Source organism: Podarcis filfolensis, assembly GCF_964270895.1.
Source record: "Podarcis filfolensis genome assembly, chromosome: 8".
Taxonomy (NCBI): Eukaryota; Metazoa; Chordata; class Lepidosauria; order Squamata; family Lacertidae; genus Podarcis; species Podarcis filfolensis.
The window spans coordinates 64,502,631-64,517,563 of NC_139611.1; the positions used below are offsets into that span (position 1 = coordinate 64,502,631).

Consider the following 14,933-nt stretch of genomic DNA (forward strand, 5'->3'; position numbering starts at 1 on the left):
GGCGGAGGGGCCGTGGTGCGCGCTTCTTCCCCCCTCCTGAGGGAAGGCGGCGGGAGCTGCTCAGGCAAGGCCGGCGGCTGCAGCGCGGACTCCAGGCCGGCGAGCGCGAGGGGGGCGCTGCGGCGGGAGGCCTCAGCGGGCAGGGGGGCTGTGCCGGTGCCCGCCCGCCGGCCGGCTCATTCTCCCTCCGCCGTTGAGGGCGGGGCGACGGAGCTGCCGAGCGGGTCTCTCCCTGCCTGCCTGCCGGGCGGTCCTGGCTGCGCCAGAGGCCACCTCTGCCGCCGCCACCGCTCGGTGGGGTCTGGGACGGGGGAGGCCGGCCGGCGCAGTCACCATGAAGGAATGCGAGTACCGGCAGATCCCGCCGGGCACCCCGGCCGCTCCTCCTTCCTCGGAGCCTCCGGCGCCGGCAGCCTCTTCCGTGGCAGCCGCCGCCGCCACCACCACCCCGGCGCACGGGCGCCGCCGCAAGTGGGAGGTCTTCCCCGGGCGCAACCGCTTCTACTGCGGAGGCCGCCTCATGCTAGCCCGGCACAGCGGCGTCTTTCTCCTCACGCTCGGCCTCATCGTGGTCACCAGCGGCCTCTTCTTCGCCTTCGAGTGAGTCCGTGAGTGAAGGAGCCCAGGCTGGGGGGGGGGAGACACCCAACGCCCCTCCTGCTTTTTGACATTTATTTACTTCCTTGCAAAACCATGACCTCGCTTTCCAACCCCAGCCCCCAAAAGTGGTCGCAGAGTGTTTCCACATAGTCAACCTTTTTCGTTATTGCCGTCGGCAGCAACCGAGCTTAAGGTTAAGCTAATTGCTAGAGGGTGTAACCTGTTTGCGCCTTGTGGCGACTGAAAGGCTGGCCAGGTGCGGCGTGGAATCAAACCTTTTCCTCTAGAAAGTCCCGCTGTGTTTCCTCCCACTTTAGGGGTGCATAGGATTGCGGACTAGAGCCCCACTTCGCCAGGCTAGTATCTAGTCCATAGAAGCTTAACATATATAACTGTGTAGATGTAGGTAAGATTTAGGAGCCACTTTTTGATGGCGTTTTCTGAGCAGTAAACCAGTATGCCCCAGTATATTTGTTAGGTGCTGCAGTACTGTGTTTTGTGTGAAGGCACCGTGCCAAAGCTTTACTTGATAAGACAAGATAATACAGTGGTACCTCGGGTTACATATGCTTCAGGTTACAGACTCTGCTAACCCAGAAATAGTACCTCAGGTTAAGATCTTTGTTTCAGGATGAGAACAGAAATTGTGCTCTGGTGGTGTGGCAGCAGCAGGAGGCCCCATTAGCTAAAGTGGTGCTTCAGGTTAAGAACAGTTTCAGGTTAACAACGGACCTCCGTGGTAACCCAAGGTACCACTGTACTGAAAGGCACAGTGAAATAGGCATGGTTTTTACACTCCTTTTGAAAGGGAGGGTGTGCTTACTTCTGACCCCAACAGGGGAGGGAATTTTGTGATTCCAGTGCCACTGCTGTAATAAAGTTCCTGCTTTTGGATAAGCGCTAAATCCCCCCCCCCTTTATTACATTTCTTAGGGCTTAGGGTAGCTTCCCCCCACCCCGCCAATTTATTCTTGCATCAACATTGTGAGATATGTTAGGTGTGAGAAAGCAATTGATACAAGATCATCCTGGAAACATCTGGCAGAGTTCACTTTCTCTCCCACTGGTGGGATTCCCATTGGCAGCAGTAGCCCATAAAAAGCCCTTAAAATAATGTGTTGTGGAGAGAGGCTGAGCCAGTAACACTTGGCCTCTTCTTACATTCTTACTGCTGGCATAGCTCTCTTCTGAAAATGCAGAAACTTTGCTTGGTGCCCACAGCCCACACAAGAGGCACATCAAAATACTGCCTAGTGAAGGCAACCTGCATTGCATGCTTTAATTGTAAGAAAAAGCATAATAAGAACAGTCACAGTGTTAGGAATACCAGAAAACTGGGGAGAGGTATTGACATCCCCTTCCTCCACCATCTTTCTCAGCCCCCTCTCTCCCATGCCACCAAGGTGTTAGCAGTTTTGTATTGAATTGTTAGGATCCTCCAAGGCATTTTACGACGGATCATAACCAAAGATGAAAGGCAAGATGTACATCATTAAAATAAATAAATGTGCAAGACTTTGGGCTTCTCATCTCACTCAGCCTGTATGTGTGCATGCACATTTGTTCTAATAGGAAAATAAGGGGCGGTGCTTCTCTTTCCCCACTTTGTCTTCCAAGTGCCCTATGAATGGACCTGAGTGAATCTTTTCACCATTGGTTATTTTAGGCTAACATAAGTGAAGAAAGCTGTCTTGACTCATTGAAAGTAAGATCTGAGGTTGGGATGATTTAAGAAGTTGTTTTTCAGTGAATAGCACAAACATTCAAGAAGTTAACTTCAGATGACACCATAGGAGAGACTGCCACTTCTTAAATTTGCTCGAGAGCTTAGGTGGAAATGCAAGACATCATTAGAAAGGGTACGATTCATTGTGGTCTTCTTGCAGAGTAAGAAGCATAATTGTCTAGGGCAGGGAGAATGCAAAGAGCCACTAGGAGCTACATACATGAAGTTGGATGTTCATGCAAGTGAACGTTTGACTGAGCCCTGTCTGACTTGTGTTCATATTCTAAGCCACTTGTGGGCTGTGTTTGTGTGAGAGGAAACAAGATCTTCTGAAGGCATGCTAGCTCTCTTGCAAAGGCAGGTGGAAGTGAGTCAGGTGTGTATGTGTGTGTTCAGTGTTGTGCTAATGAGTATGATAGAAAGGTCAGCAGTTTGAATCTGTGCGATGGAGTGAGCTCCCATTGCTCTGTACCAACTTATGCCATACCAGTTCAAGTAGATAATTAGGTACTTCTGCGATGGAAAGGTAAATGGCATTTCCATGTGCTCTGGCACTCATCATGGTCCTCCGTGCACCAGTAGTGGTTTAGTCTTGCTGGCCACGACCCGGAAGGCTGCCCGTGGACAAATGCCGGCTCCCTCGGCCTGAAAAGTAAGATGGGCGCCGCAGCCTTTGACTGGACTTAACTCTCCAGGGGTCCTTTACCGTTACCTGCTAATGCGTAGAATTGAGGCAGTTTTCCAAGATACTGCTGCCACACGGAGACCGCTTGAAACTGTCTCCATTGCTCCATTTGGGGTGTGCTAGCTTGTATCAGGTCTGCAGGGCCTGTCTCCCATTCTGCTAGAGTTGTTTGGCAGCAGTGTGGGGACCATTCAGCCTATTCAGCTGCCATGCATAAGCATTCTCCAGCAGCTTCTATATCAACCTTGTAAATGTCCACCAAAGTGTGTAGGCAGCTTGAGAGCTGGCATCCGGTTCCTTGCTGTCTATGACTAACAGGTGAGTGCTTAAATACATGCCTGCCATATCATGAGAAACAACTCTTAATCTCCTTCTAACGTGCAATTAAGACATCTCTGTTAGACTCTTTACACTGACTAGAGGCTTTTAGCCAGGAATGGGGGGGGGGGACATACTGTGTACCAGCTTCACGTTGTGGTATCTGGTGTTTTGCCAAGAATGGTATTTGGCTCCCCTGTTAAAAAACCCTTTAAGGGGCGGCATCTTTTGTTACTTACACCCTCTCGGACCACTGGGATTAGCACCACTGTGGGGAAGGAAAAGTAGTGGAGGATTCAGGGATGTATGTGAAGGGCTTATGACATGTCCCTCTGCCCTTGGTTTCACAAAAGGGAAATCAAAGGACAGCTGCAGCAGATGATACTAGTGTTGATCTGGTGTGGCTTCACAACTGAACTTGGGAGATGCATCAGATTCCTGTAATCCTCTCATGACTAGGTATCAGGAAGTATTTGGGCAGCTGTTTTGTATGTGTTGGGAGTCCGTGTGATTATCAGTGCTTATAATAGTAAAGTCCTTCTGCAGTGGGCGGGGGTGTTCTGTGTTTTCCTTATGTAAACGGTGCATTCCCCAGAGTGCTGGTTTTGTCTAAAGCCTCTGCTTGCGTGTCCAGCTCTCCTTACCTTTGGTAGAAATTTAATCTTGGGAGTTTTAGCAGCTAGGCCCTGTTATTCCGTTCCAGCCATTAGGAGAGTGGAGTTGTAAGCTTTGTCTTCGCTACTGCAAAACTGTGGGCCAGTTTAATATGTTTATCCAGCCCATGTGACCTGCGCTGTGGATGGATCTTGGTACTGGTGTGATTGTGGTATTGCCTCATTGTATGCAGTAGCACTAGCCCCATGCCATCCTGTACCACACCACACATGTCAACTGCCTAAACATAAACAGAGACCAGCCCCAGTACCCTAGCTGCCTGTAAATCTACATCCAGTTGTTTGCAGTCACAGAAAACCTTAACCACCTTCAGCTTTGACTTTATATTCTCAGAAGCTGACTTTGCTTCAGAAGACATATTAATGCTGTTCCTTAAGTTGACAAGCTTCCTCTCTGGAATTTTCTCTCCCCCTCCCCTGCTAGATCAAAAGTTGATGTGATTTTGAAAAGTGAAATAGCGCCTTGGAATAACTAGGGGCTCTCTCCTCTACTCATAGCCATGTAGATTTGCAGATTGGAGGGCTGGAGCTAGAAGGGACCTTTGCCATTCTTTCGCTTGTGTACACTTCCCCTTTCTGCCCACTGTTCAGCGAAATCCATGCTTCTTTTGCCTTGGCTGCAAGGCAGATTGCAAGATGCTGGCTGGCAGGGGGGTTTTGTGCTGTTTTCCATTGGCTTCTGCTTTTGGTTATCTGTAGTAGGGGTGGGAATGAAGGGGGAAGCGTGCTTCTTCCTCAGCCAGTGTGCTGGGTTCAAAGGCTGTTACTCCAGAATCCATGCAAATATAAATACATTATTGTTGAGATGATCCATTTCTGGACCGCCTCTCCCTATATAAACTGTCCTGGACTCTGTGTTCATCATCTGAAGCCCTTCTTTGTGTCCCTCCTCCGTTTGAGGTCCAGAGGGTGGCAACATGAGAATGGGCCTTTTCTGTAGTGGCTCCCTGTTTGTGGAACACTCTCCCCAGGGGGGTTTGTTTGACGCCTTCAGTATATACATTTTAGATACTAGGGAAAAACGTTCCTCTTCAACCCGGCTGATTAATATACTACAGCCTGTTAAATGTATCTGTGGAAAAGGGGGGGTATTGTTTTGTTGTTTTGGTTCAATTTTTTACTTGTGTTTTATCTTGTATTTTATTCTGTGAACTGCCCTGAGATCTTTTGATGAAGGGCGATATATAAAATCAATCAATCAATCAATCCTAGTTAGCCTTTGAAACAGCCCTGTTTACATAGATAAGCTTAAGTAGCTGCTTGGGATCCACTAAAATCAGTAGGGATTAGTAAACATATGTTATATGTTGCATCCTGCTCGTGATAAACATTTCAGAGGAAGCAGAGCTTGTGCTGAATTTCCCCCCACTGAGCAGGGTTGTGGGGCTTTTAGCTGGTCTCTGCAGCCGTGCTTCGAATGGCAGATGCCAAGAAGTGGTAATATTGATCACCAAGCTGTGTGAAATTTCACCTGTTGATTTTCACAGACCAAACTGCCGTTTAAAGACACAGGATCAGACAAGGACATTTTTCCCTGGTTAGTTGACAAGCCTCTGTCATAAACTGTGCTTCTGCCATAGTCTTAGTATCAGCTCATTCACTGCACCTTCTGCAGCCTTTGTGGCTGTCTTTCTGCCAAACAACCCCAGCCCTTGAAAATCTGTTCTTTACTGAAAAGAACAGAACAGAAATAGTATTAATTTACCTCATGACACACAGCTCACTCCCACTTCTCAAATCAAGCTCCCACCCACCCTGCTTCTCCTTTTTAAAAAGAATGCCATGGTTACCCTTGACAACTCCAGGCCCAGCGTGATCAGGTTCTCCCTCATTAATTTCCCCCTCTCCCAGATATGGTGACATGGCCTTGGACTATACTTGTGGTCTCATATATTGAAACCCTAAATAAGGATTTAAATGCCATTGCCACCTCTGGATTCAGATGGAGTTACTGTTCTTTTATAAAAAGTCTTGTTTGGATCTGGCTTCGTTAACATCAGACGCAACAGTTCCGGTAATCTGGCCACCCACTTTCGTGGACCAGAGTACAGTCGTACCTTGGAAGTCGAACAGAATCTGTTCTGGAAGTCCATTCGACTTTCAAAACGTTTGGAAACAAAAGCACGGCTTCTGATTGGCTGCAGGAAGCTCCTGCAGCCAATAGGAAGACATGGAAGCCCTCTTGGACGTTTGGCTTCCAAAAATAGTTCACAAACCAGAACAGTCACTTCTGGATTTGCGGCATTCGGGAGCCAAAATGTTCGAGAACTAAGCTGTTCGGAAACTAAGGTACAACTGTATAGCTCAGAGCAGATGCTGGAGGCACATGGTCTGGTGACATGTCAACCTTGAGTTAAAGAGCAAGGGGGAAACAGCTGTGCTTCAGCAAGGTGATCCAAAATTGCTGGAGGCAGTGAAGCTTGTTCAAACCAGTGGATTCACTGTGTTTTCCAACACCAAATAATTGTGAACCAGTGTGATCCAGACAAATATTGGCATTGTCAAGTCTCATGCAGTCACACTGGCCCTGGGTAGCCGTCGATGAGTAACTTACCTCATAGTCCCTGTTCTGCTTCAATGAAACATAATTATTGTGGCCTCCCTCACAATATCTCTGTGATAGAAATCTAAAAAGATATTCAACTATTTGTTCATTAAAAATGGAGCTGTATCCATTATATAAAAAACAATGATAAAAGTGGATATATACACAGCAGGTTAATAAGATAAGAGGGCATCAGCTCTGCGACTAAACAGTCTTTAGAAACTGTATCAAGCTTACACTTGAAAGAACTTAGTGGAGATGTGTTGAAAAAAGGAGGGGAAAATAAAGTAACTCTAGTTTGTAGATTTGCTTTCTTCAGGATTTAAGGAAAAACTAGATTTTTTAAAAATTGAATTTATATACCGCCCTATACCCAATAACTCCCCCCAGCAAAAAACAACAACACATTTTAAAAGGACTGTGTAGTAGGGAAGGATTTACTCCAGGAATAAGCTATGACTGATATAAATGATTCTTACCTCATAAGATAGCTATTGCTGTCCACTCTGCCCCTTAATCCAGCCTTGCATTTAGCAATTTGCCTGGCAGGCATAGGTGACCAGGAGTTTTATGTAGGCAGGCATATGAAACTCCATAAAGGGAAAGGGCAGTAGATCAATCTGTCCCTAATCCACTCTGTCCCAACTCCACAACGAGCATGGATGCACAGGCAATTTGCTTCTTAGCCGACTAGTAATTTTTGCAGACATGTAACTTTTGTGAGCTTATTTGCAAGGCGGTCCTTATATTCTTCTAAAAGATCTACAGAATTTTGCAAGGTAGAATCTGAAGAAGTTATGATCTGTTGGCTCCAGTGGCCAACTAAAAGAAACTGTCCGCGAGTTTAGTGTTTGTGTGGTGAATGGAGGCCCTACTTTAAAAATGTGTTGTTCTTTTTTTCAGCTGTCCCTTCTTGGCTCGTAACCTGACCTTGGCCATTCCCATCATTGCTGGCATCCTGTTCCTCTTTGTCATCAGCTGTTTGCTGCAGACCAGTTTCAGAGATCCTGGTATCCTGCCCAGAGCCACCCCCAGTGAAGCTGCAGACCTGGAGAAATGGATAGGTGAGGTTCTAGTTGTCATTCTTCTACATCCTTGGAAAAATGTTAAAGCTCTGCTTGTGATCTCATGGTATGCAACATCCTTGTTTGAGCATTTTCCTGAGGCTATCATGAAGGGAGACAAAGCAGTTGCCAGATCTTCACTGGAGGGACCTAATGGCTTAAACCCTTTCTAGGGAAAACCCGTGGTGACAGTGAGCAGCAGGCCCATCCTATGTGACATTGCCTTTCCAAAATCTCTGAGAGAGATGAAGCCTGGGGACCTAGGAGTGTGAATTCATTGTAGTAGGAAGCTGGATCCTAAAATGGTGATTGTGTATGTTTCAAATAAGGGAATTGCAGGTGTCTCTAGCTTCCTGTTGGATCTAACCCTTCATAGGTCACATGACCAATTTCCCAGATGACTCAACCAGATAACATAGTTCTGTTTCCTCTGCCCCAGGCATGTCCAACTCCTAAGAGTCTGCAACCTAGTCCCAGTATAAAAAACAAACAAAACTGGCAGTGATCTACCCATTGTCATTGGAGGGAGGAGGAGCGTGCGTGGGGTGGGTGGGTGGGTGGAAGGGGAGGATTGCCCAGAGTTGTTCAGCTTTTCTTGGTGATGATTCCCCACAGTTGTTGAGCTTTTCTTGGAGGGGAGAGAGAAGAGTTTCTGAGCTTTTTTAAGCCAAAAATCCCTAATAGGCTGCTAATTAATGCGTCTAGCACTAAATGAAACTGTTGTATCCCCAATCACCAGCAGCAGACGCCAAACGACCGCCCACTAGACGTGAAGGAGCGACAGAGAGAGGGGGGCGGGGGGCGGACCCATCTCCCGGGGATCTACCTGTCGATCGCGGTCGACCGGTTGGACATCTGCTCTACCCTACTGCAAAACTTGGGTTGTTTTTGTTGTGACTTCTACTAATAAAAAATGAAATCCTTTATGTGTTGTGATAGTGGCTCACTGAGCAGTCAGTCCAGAGTTACCAAGAGCAAAATGAATACTTTTTCATTAATTTTTAAAGCAAACAAGATTTCCCAAAAGATCTCTATGCTTCCTTTTTTGCCAGTGACATTCAAGGCAACTGCAAACATTCCATAACAACAGCAAACAAAATAAAAACATGTCATTAGTACAAAAATAGTAGATGAAATCCACCATTAACTAATTCAGTAAACTCATCTTCATATCAAACTGGGCAGACTAGCATAGTGATACACACCAGTCCCTACAACAAATTATATTTAAATCGCCAAAATTGTCAAAAAGATAGATATGAAGTGACCAGGAAAAGAGATGAGAATTTATTGGCTTAAATATGAATGGATGAATCTTTATTTGCATCAGCCATCGGCCATAACAATAAAACAACAATATGGTATACAAAAAATAGAAATAAAAAGTCAATTATATGAAATACATTTTAGCATTTTGAATAAATAGTCAAATAGTGGATCTTATTCTGATTGCCCCAGCTAAAAACCTTGCAACCTTTGCTATTGGCTTAAATATTGTACCAGCCTTCTCATTTCTGCACTGTGGCTTGGAACAAATTCTGATGCAGGCATAGTGAGTGTTGAACTTGGAGCTTATCCTGTGTTTTAGCCTTGGTGGTGATAAGCTGTCAGATCATTTCTGCCAATTCCTCATCTGAGCCAGATATTTATTGTTGCTGTTTAGGGCTAGGCAATAACTGATTTTCAAGATTGCAATTTATAACCAGCTAAATATCATGATACATCGATATATCATGATATCTGAAATAAGGACCTACACAGAGGCGAACAGGACAATGTCCTGGCAACTGCTACTACTTAAAGGTCTAAAACTGATAAATGATGATATTATCAATCACCTCATGGTCACTTTTAGCAGCAGGCAAGCCAAAATGCATCCAAATGAGACATTTGGTTTTGGGCTTGGCTACAAAATGGTGGTATTCCGGACAATCCAAAGTACGGTGATGAGTTATAGTGAATACAGATAATCTGAGACTGCAAGCAGGCTGCTAGGCAGCAGTCTGATGGCAGCAGAACTATTAACAGAGAGGGCACAGAGGCAGCAAGAGCCTGGCAGCAGTGGCACAATAATCAGCAGCCCGTGAAGCCTCGGCACGGCAGTGGGCGGCAGCAGCAGCAGCAGTGGCAGCCAGTTAGGCCTTGTGGTGGCAGCAGTAGTGGTGGTCTGCAAGGCCTTGCAGCAGTGGCAGAAGCGGTGACAGCCTGCAAGGCCTTGTCATGCCGGTGGCAGTAGCAGCGACTTGCAAGGTCTTCCAGTGGTGGCAGGAGATAGTAGCAGAAGCACAGGTGGCCTGCAAGGCTTCGCTGAGGCAGGCTGCCACAACTTCTGCCACCAACTCCCACTACCGCCAGGAGGACTTGCTGGCCACTGCCACTTCTTGCCACCACGGCGAGGCCTCGCAGGCTGCCACTACTATTGCTGCCATCTCCTGTCACTGACGCAAGGCCTCGCAGGATGCCACTACTGCCGTCACCTCCTGTGACTGCTGCAAGTCCCAGCAGGTTTCTGCTGCGAGAACTCGCAGACCACCACCGCTTCTGCTGCCAAATCCTGTCACCACTGCGAGGCCTCACAGGCTAATGCTGTTACTGCTGCCACTTCCCATCGCCACTGCAAGGCCTCACAGGTTGCTGCCATCACTCTCTTGCAGGCCACCGCCTTTACTGCAGCCATATTCCGTTGCTGCCGTGAGGCCTTGCAGGGTGTCATTATTGCAGCTACCTTTTGTCACTGCCTTGAGGCTTTGCATGCCACCGCCGCTACAGCTGCCACCTCCCGTCACTGCTGTTGAGTCCTTGCAGGCTGCCACTGCTACTGCCACTGCCTCCCATCGCTGTTGTGAGTCTTCGCAGGGTGCTGCCGCTACTGCCGTCACTCTTAGCACTGCTACAAGGCCTCGCAGGTCACCACTGCTTGTGCCACCACCGCTACTGCCCCCAGCTCCTGTTGCCACCGTGAGGCCTTGCAAGTTGCCACTGTTCATTCTGCCGCCGCAAGGCCTTGCAGGTTGTCGCTACTACTGCCGACACGTACTGAGGTCATGGCAAGCTGTTTCTGCCACTGCTGCTTCTGCCTCCTAGCCTCTTCCTCCTGCCTGCTGGCAGTCCCAGATTATTTGAATTCACTAATTACTCATTGCCGTACTTTGGATTGTCCTGAATACCACCATTTGGTAGCCAAGCCCAAAACCAAAAGTCCTGTTGGGATGCATTTTGGCCTACTGATGAAACCGAGTGTGTGATGATTGATAATACTGTCATTTATCCATTTTAGACCCCTTAGTAGCAGTTGCCAGGATATTGTCCTGTTTGCCTCTGTATAGTTCCATCCTTATTTCAGACATTGTGGTAGTTTGCAATGTTTAGCTGGTGATATAGTGAGGTTTAGCTTGTGATAACATTGCAGTGTTTAGCTGCTGAGTTATTGCAATGTTTAGCTAGTGAGTTATCGCAATGTTTAACTGGTGAGTTGTCACGATGTTGAAAACCAGATATCGCCTAGCCCTTATACACATTGTGATTCACAATATATTGCCAGCTCAAATATTATGAAACAGTTATCACAATGTGAACTTCAAACTGGTTTTGGACGATATATTGCCCAGCCCTTTTGCCATTCCATTCCTCTGAAGCAGTTTGAGGGGCAGCTTGTGTGAGTTAAACAATCTTTCTCTCTCTAATTCAGAGCACAGAGGGAAAACAGCTTCTAGCTGTTTGTCATAATTTGTTTCTGGCTGTTCACTTGTAGGTGACTAGGTAGGGAAGCTTACAAAGTTGTTGGAGAGGAGAGGTTACACCAGAACTGACTGATTTTTGTGGGCAGGCACACTAGAGTAAATTTTCATGGAGTAATAACTTATATAAACATTGTAAGGTCACTATTTTATTCAGCATCTAGTCTCCCACCAGAAGTGCATTTAATGCTGCATCTTAAAATTCATTGGATTGGTAAAAGGAGGGGAAGGATGGCTTACTCGAAAGCCATATGATCCCAATTTATTAGGAATTGGAAGTGTGAGTTTAAACCAGTCTTTCCCTGTGCCCAAGCTTTGTGATTGAGGAGCCAAATACCTGTTCTCGTGGCTTTACTGATTCTTCAGATACATTTTTGGAGGTTTGTTGACAGGTCTGATGGACATTGATTGGCTTGTTTAGAACTGGTTTTATTTATTGGTTTAATGTATATTTTAAACCGTTTTGTGATTTTATTATATGAAAGCTGGTAAAGAAGCGTATTATAACGTCATCCCTGTTCATTTTGTCCACTAAAATCTAAAGAACTACATTTTGAGTGTAATTCAGTTATTTGCAAATCAATTTATCCAGCAATATGGAACTGCAACTTAAATGACAATGAGGAGCTGTTGTGGAGAAGGAAATAGAGTTGTAAGGGTAAGGAACCAAATACATGGGACAAAAGTCAATTGTCCAGATGCATTTTAGAGTTGTGATACTGGTTGGAGTCTAACTCACATGTAAATGCATATTACTCCTATTCTGTCCCAACTGCAATGCTTTCCTATTTGCTTCTGAGTTCAGTTCAAAGCATGGCATTCACCTTTACTGCTGTAAGTGGTCTGAAGCATGTGTTGCTGTGGAAATGACTTCTTCCATATGTTATTTCCCAATTCCTTAGATCTGCAGGGGAGGTGTGCTGATGAAATGATTTTTAAATGTACAGTTGTTTATAGCCAAGTAGCCTGAATTTGCTTCTGGTTGTGATTTTATGTTCTATGTTAACTGTATTTTCTGAATACAGATTTAACTACTGAAGCTGCATGCCACTGAGAATCCAGCTAAATAAAATGAACTCTTCTGCCATGCTAAGAATTATTGTGCAATAGCACTACAGAAAAAATGTCTGGAGGCTGTGTTCAGTAGCTTCTCCCATTTACTTAGCTTCAGCCTGATAGTGTGATGCTAGCTGGAAGTGCTTGGATATGAGGGAGATAAGGTAGAAAGTTGGCATATTTTATGTTTCACAGTGGATCAGATTATAGATTTGACTAGCAGCAATTCTATAAAGAAAGCACTTAAAGCAGGAATGTCAAAGATATGCCCACAGATTGTATCAGGTCCTTTGGAGGTCTTAAATGCTTGAATTGTCATCTTTTTGCTGGAGTCATCTTAAGCCATCACTGTGTGGAAAATTTACAAAGCAAGAGTACCTACTTAGAATTTCTTAACAGTTTAAGGCACAACTAATCTGTTGTAAGTGATCCTTACTATTCAGACTTGCCAGTGGTCCACAATATTTTGCTGGCCTTGTAGTCAAGAAACAAAAACTGTATTCCTGCATGTGCCCTCCAGCTTGACTAATGAAACCCCCTTCCTTTTTTTCATGTGTGGAATGCACCTTAATCAAGCATTAGCCACCCCCCTTCCTTTTCTGGCAGAGAGTGTGTTGCCTTTGGCTGCTGTTTGGCAGAGGGGCTCATCTGCCGAGTAGCAGTCAAGGAAACCTCCTACCTCCCTTTCCAGCTCTGAAGCAAGGAAGCAGGCAGGATCTTGCCCCCTTGGCTCTGTATGACTGAAGTGCTTTAGGCACCTTAGGTACATAATTGCCAAAGAATCCAGTCTTGTTGCCAACCTTGGTATTGGAGAGGGAGCCAGGGATTGTCGTAGAGTTGCTGGGACAATCCCTGCCTACCTCTGTAGTTTCAAAGCCTGGAAGTTAGGATAGATGCTGATCATGCTCATTGGGGTAGGGACTGTCTAGCTGCCCTCATTAGTGTAGCAAGCAAAGATGTGGAAGCCTGCTTAAGAACATAAGATGTGCTCTTGCTGGATCAGACCATAGCTGGCCCACCTATTCCAGTATTCTTTGCAAGGATCCAAGCAACCAGCAGACACTAGGTGGCCCACAAAAATTTGGTTGGTGGTAGACCATAATATAGCACCTGCTTGCTACAGAGCTGCAAAAAAATCTCCACAATTCTAAAGCCTCTTACCTGTAGCCAGGGGCCTGTTCTGTTGAATGTTGGAGCCAGGCTTGTAGCACCATAGAGCATAAGGACTGGATATAGGAATCCAAAGAGAAATCCTGTACAAGATCAGGCTGCCAGTTTATCTTTCTAAAGAGAAAGACATGTGAGAATCAGAAAGGTCTGATTCTTTCTGTCTTGAGGTCAGTAATTCACACATCTATTTTCCACTCTGGCTTTTCTTAAAAATCTAATTCAAGTAAACTTTCATTTTAAAATAGGGTGTATGTTCTGAACATGGGTTGTTTGTTCAGAATCCTACACTTTTTGTATGAGTTATAATATTGTATAGACATGAGGAACAATGCATATTTAAAAATTAGCCTCTAAAAGATGCACTGCAAAAATGGATTCTGTTTCATACCTGTGGCGTTTTATTGTTCAGATGGCATGTGTGTGAGTTGCGAGTTCTGCTTTTGGACAGGGGACTCGATGAGAAGATGGTCACATTCACTCCATCCCTGTGTTCCCTTCTCGGATGAGTGTAATATGTGGATGTTTTTGCCTTTGCAGACAGCCTGGGCACTTCAACCTACCGCCCACCTGCCCGCACCATGGAAGTTGTTATAAATAAATACATGGTGAAGTTGAAATACTGCTATACTTGCAAAATGTTCCGTCCTCCCAGGACCTCCCACTGCAGTGTCTGTGACAACTGTGTAGGTAAGTTCAGAAAGAGTTGCCTTACAGGCTGTCAGGGTTGCAGTTCTTACCTAATCTTCCTGCTTCACTGAAGGCCAGAAATGTGTGAATTTGAGGCAGTGTGTCTCCTCTTCCATAATCAATCTCAGCTATGCCCCAAATGATGATATTTGAGTCTGGGTAGGCATACGAAGAGAAGTATTGTCTATTTGCAGAGTGAAGAGAGGGCTGGTCAGGACTTCCATTGGCTGGTTGATGGGCTTCATTGTGCTTAACAGATCGGATAGGCTTCATTGACTGTTGCGCCTCCCCACCCCAATTTTTGTTGTACTCCCATCTCCATTTTCCTGTTTTTGCTGCTTCAGTAACCATCCCCCCAATGCCAGACTTCAAACGTGAAAGCCTCAGCCTTGGAAGAACAATAATCTCTTGTTCTAAATTGCTCCAGGATTCTCTCTTGTGTACATGCAACAGATTAACTAAGCCATTTCTCTAGTGTCTTGGAGGAAGAATACATGAAACACAATACTTGTAGAATTTCTAAGGTGTATGATGTTCTTTTTTATGTAAATTGCAGTGACTAGACAGTACTCCCCTCACTGAACACACACATACACAAAAATACATGCATTTTGAAAGCAAAACATTGGTTTCCTTGATATAGGATTTAAACTGACACATTGCACTGATTT

The 14,933-nt window shown here is 45.6% G+C and overlaps 1 protein-coding gene across 4 annotated transcripts in view; it reads left to right on the forward strand.

Moving 5' to 3' along the window:
• The first annotated feature begins 13 nt into the window (after positions 1-13).
• Positions 14-14,933, forward strand: part of ZDHHC18 (zDHHC palmitoyltransferase 18) — a 32,813-nt gene continuing 17,893 nt past the window's right edge. For 3 of the 4 annotated variants that reach the window (XM_083627662.1, XM_083627661.1, XM_083627663.1), the window contains exons 1-3: positions 132-600; positions 7,452-7,612; positions 14,113-14,262. In XM_083627662.1, coding sequence (XP_083483788.1) covers positions 335-600; positions 7,452-7,612; positions 14,113-14,262 — 577 coding nt within the window. In that variant the 5' untranslated portion in view covers positions 132-334. Of the gene's footprint in view, positions 609-7,451; positions 7,613-14,112; positions 14,263-14,933 lie in introns of all 4 variants that reach the window. The other variant, XM_083627664.1, reaches the window with a different exon arrangement.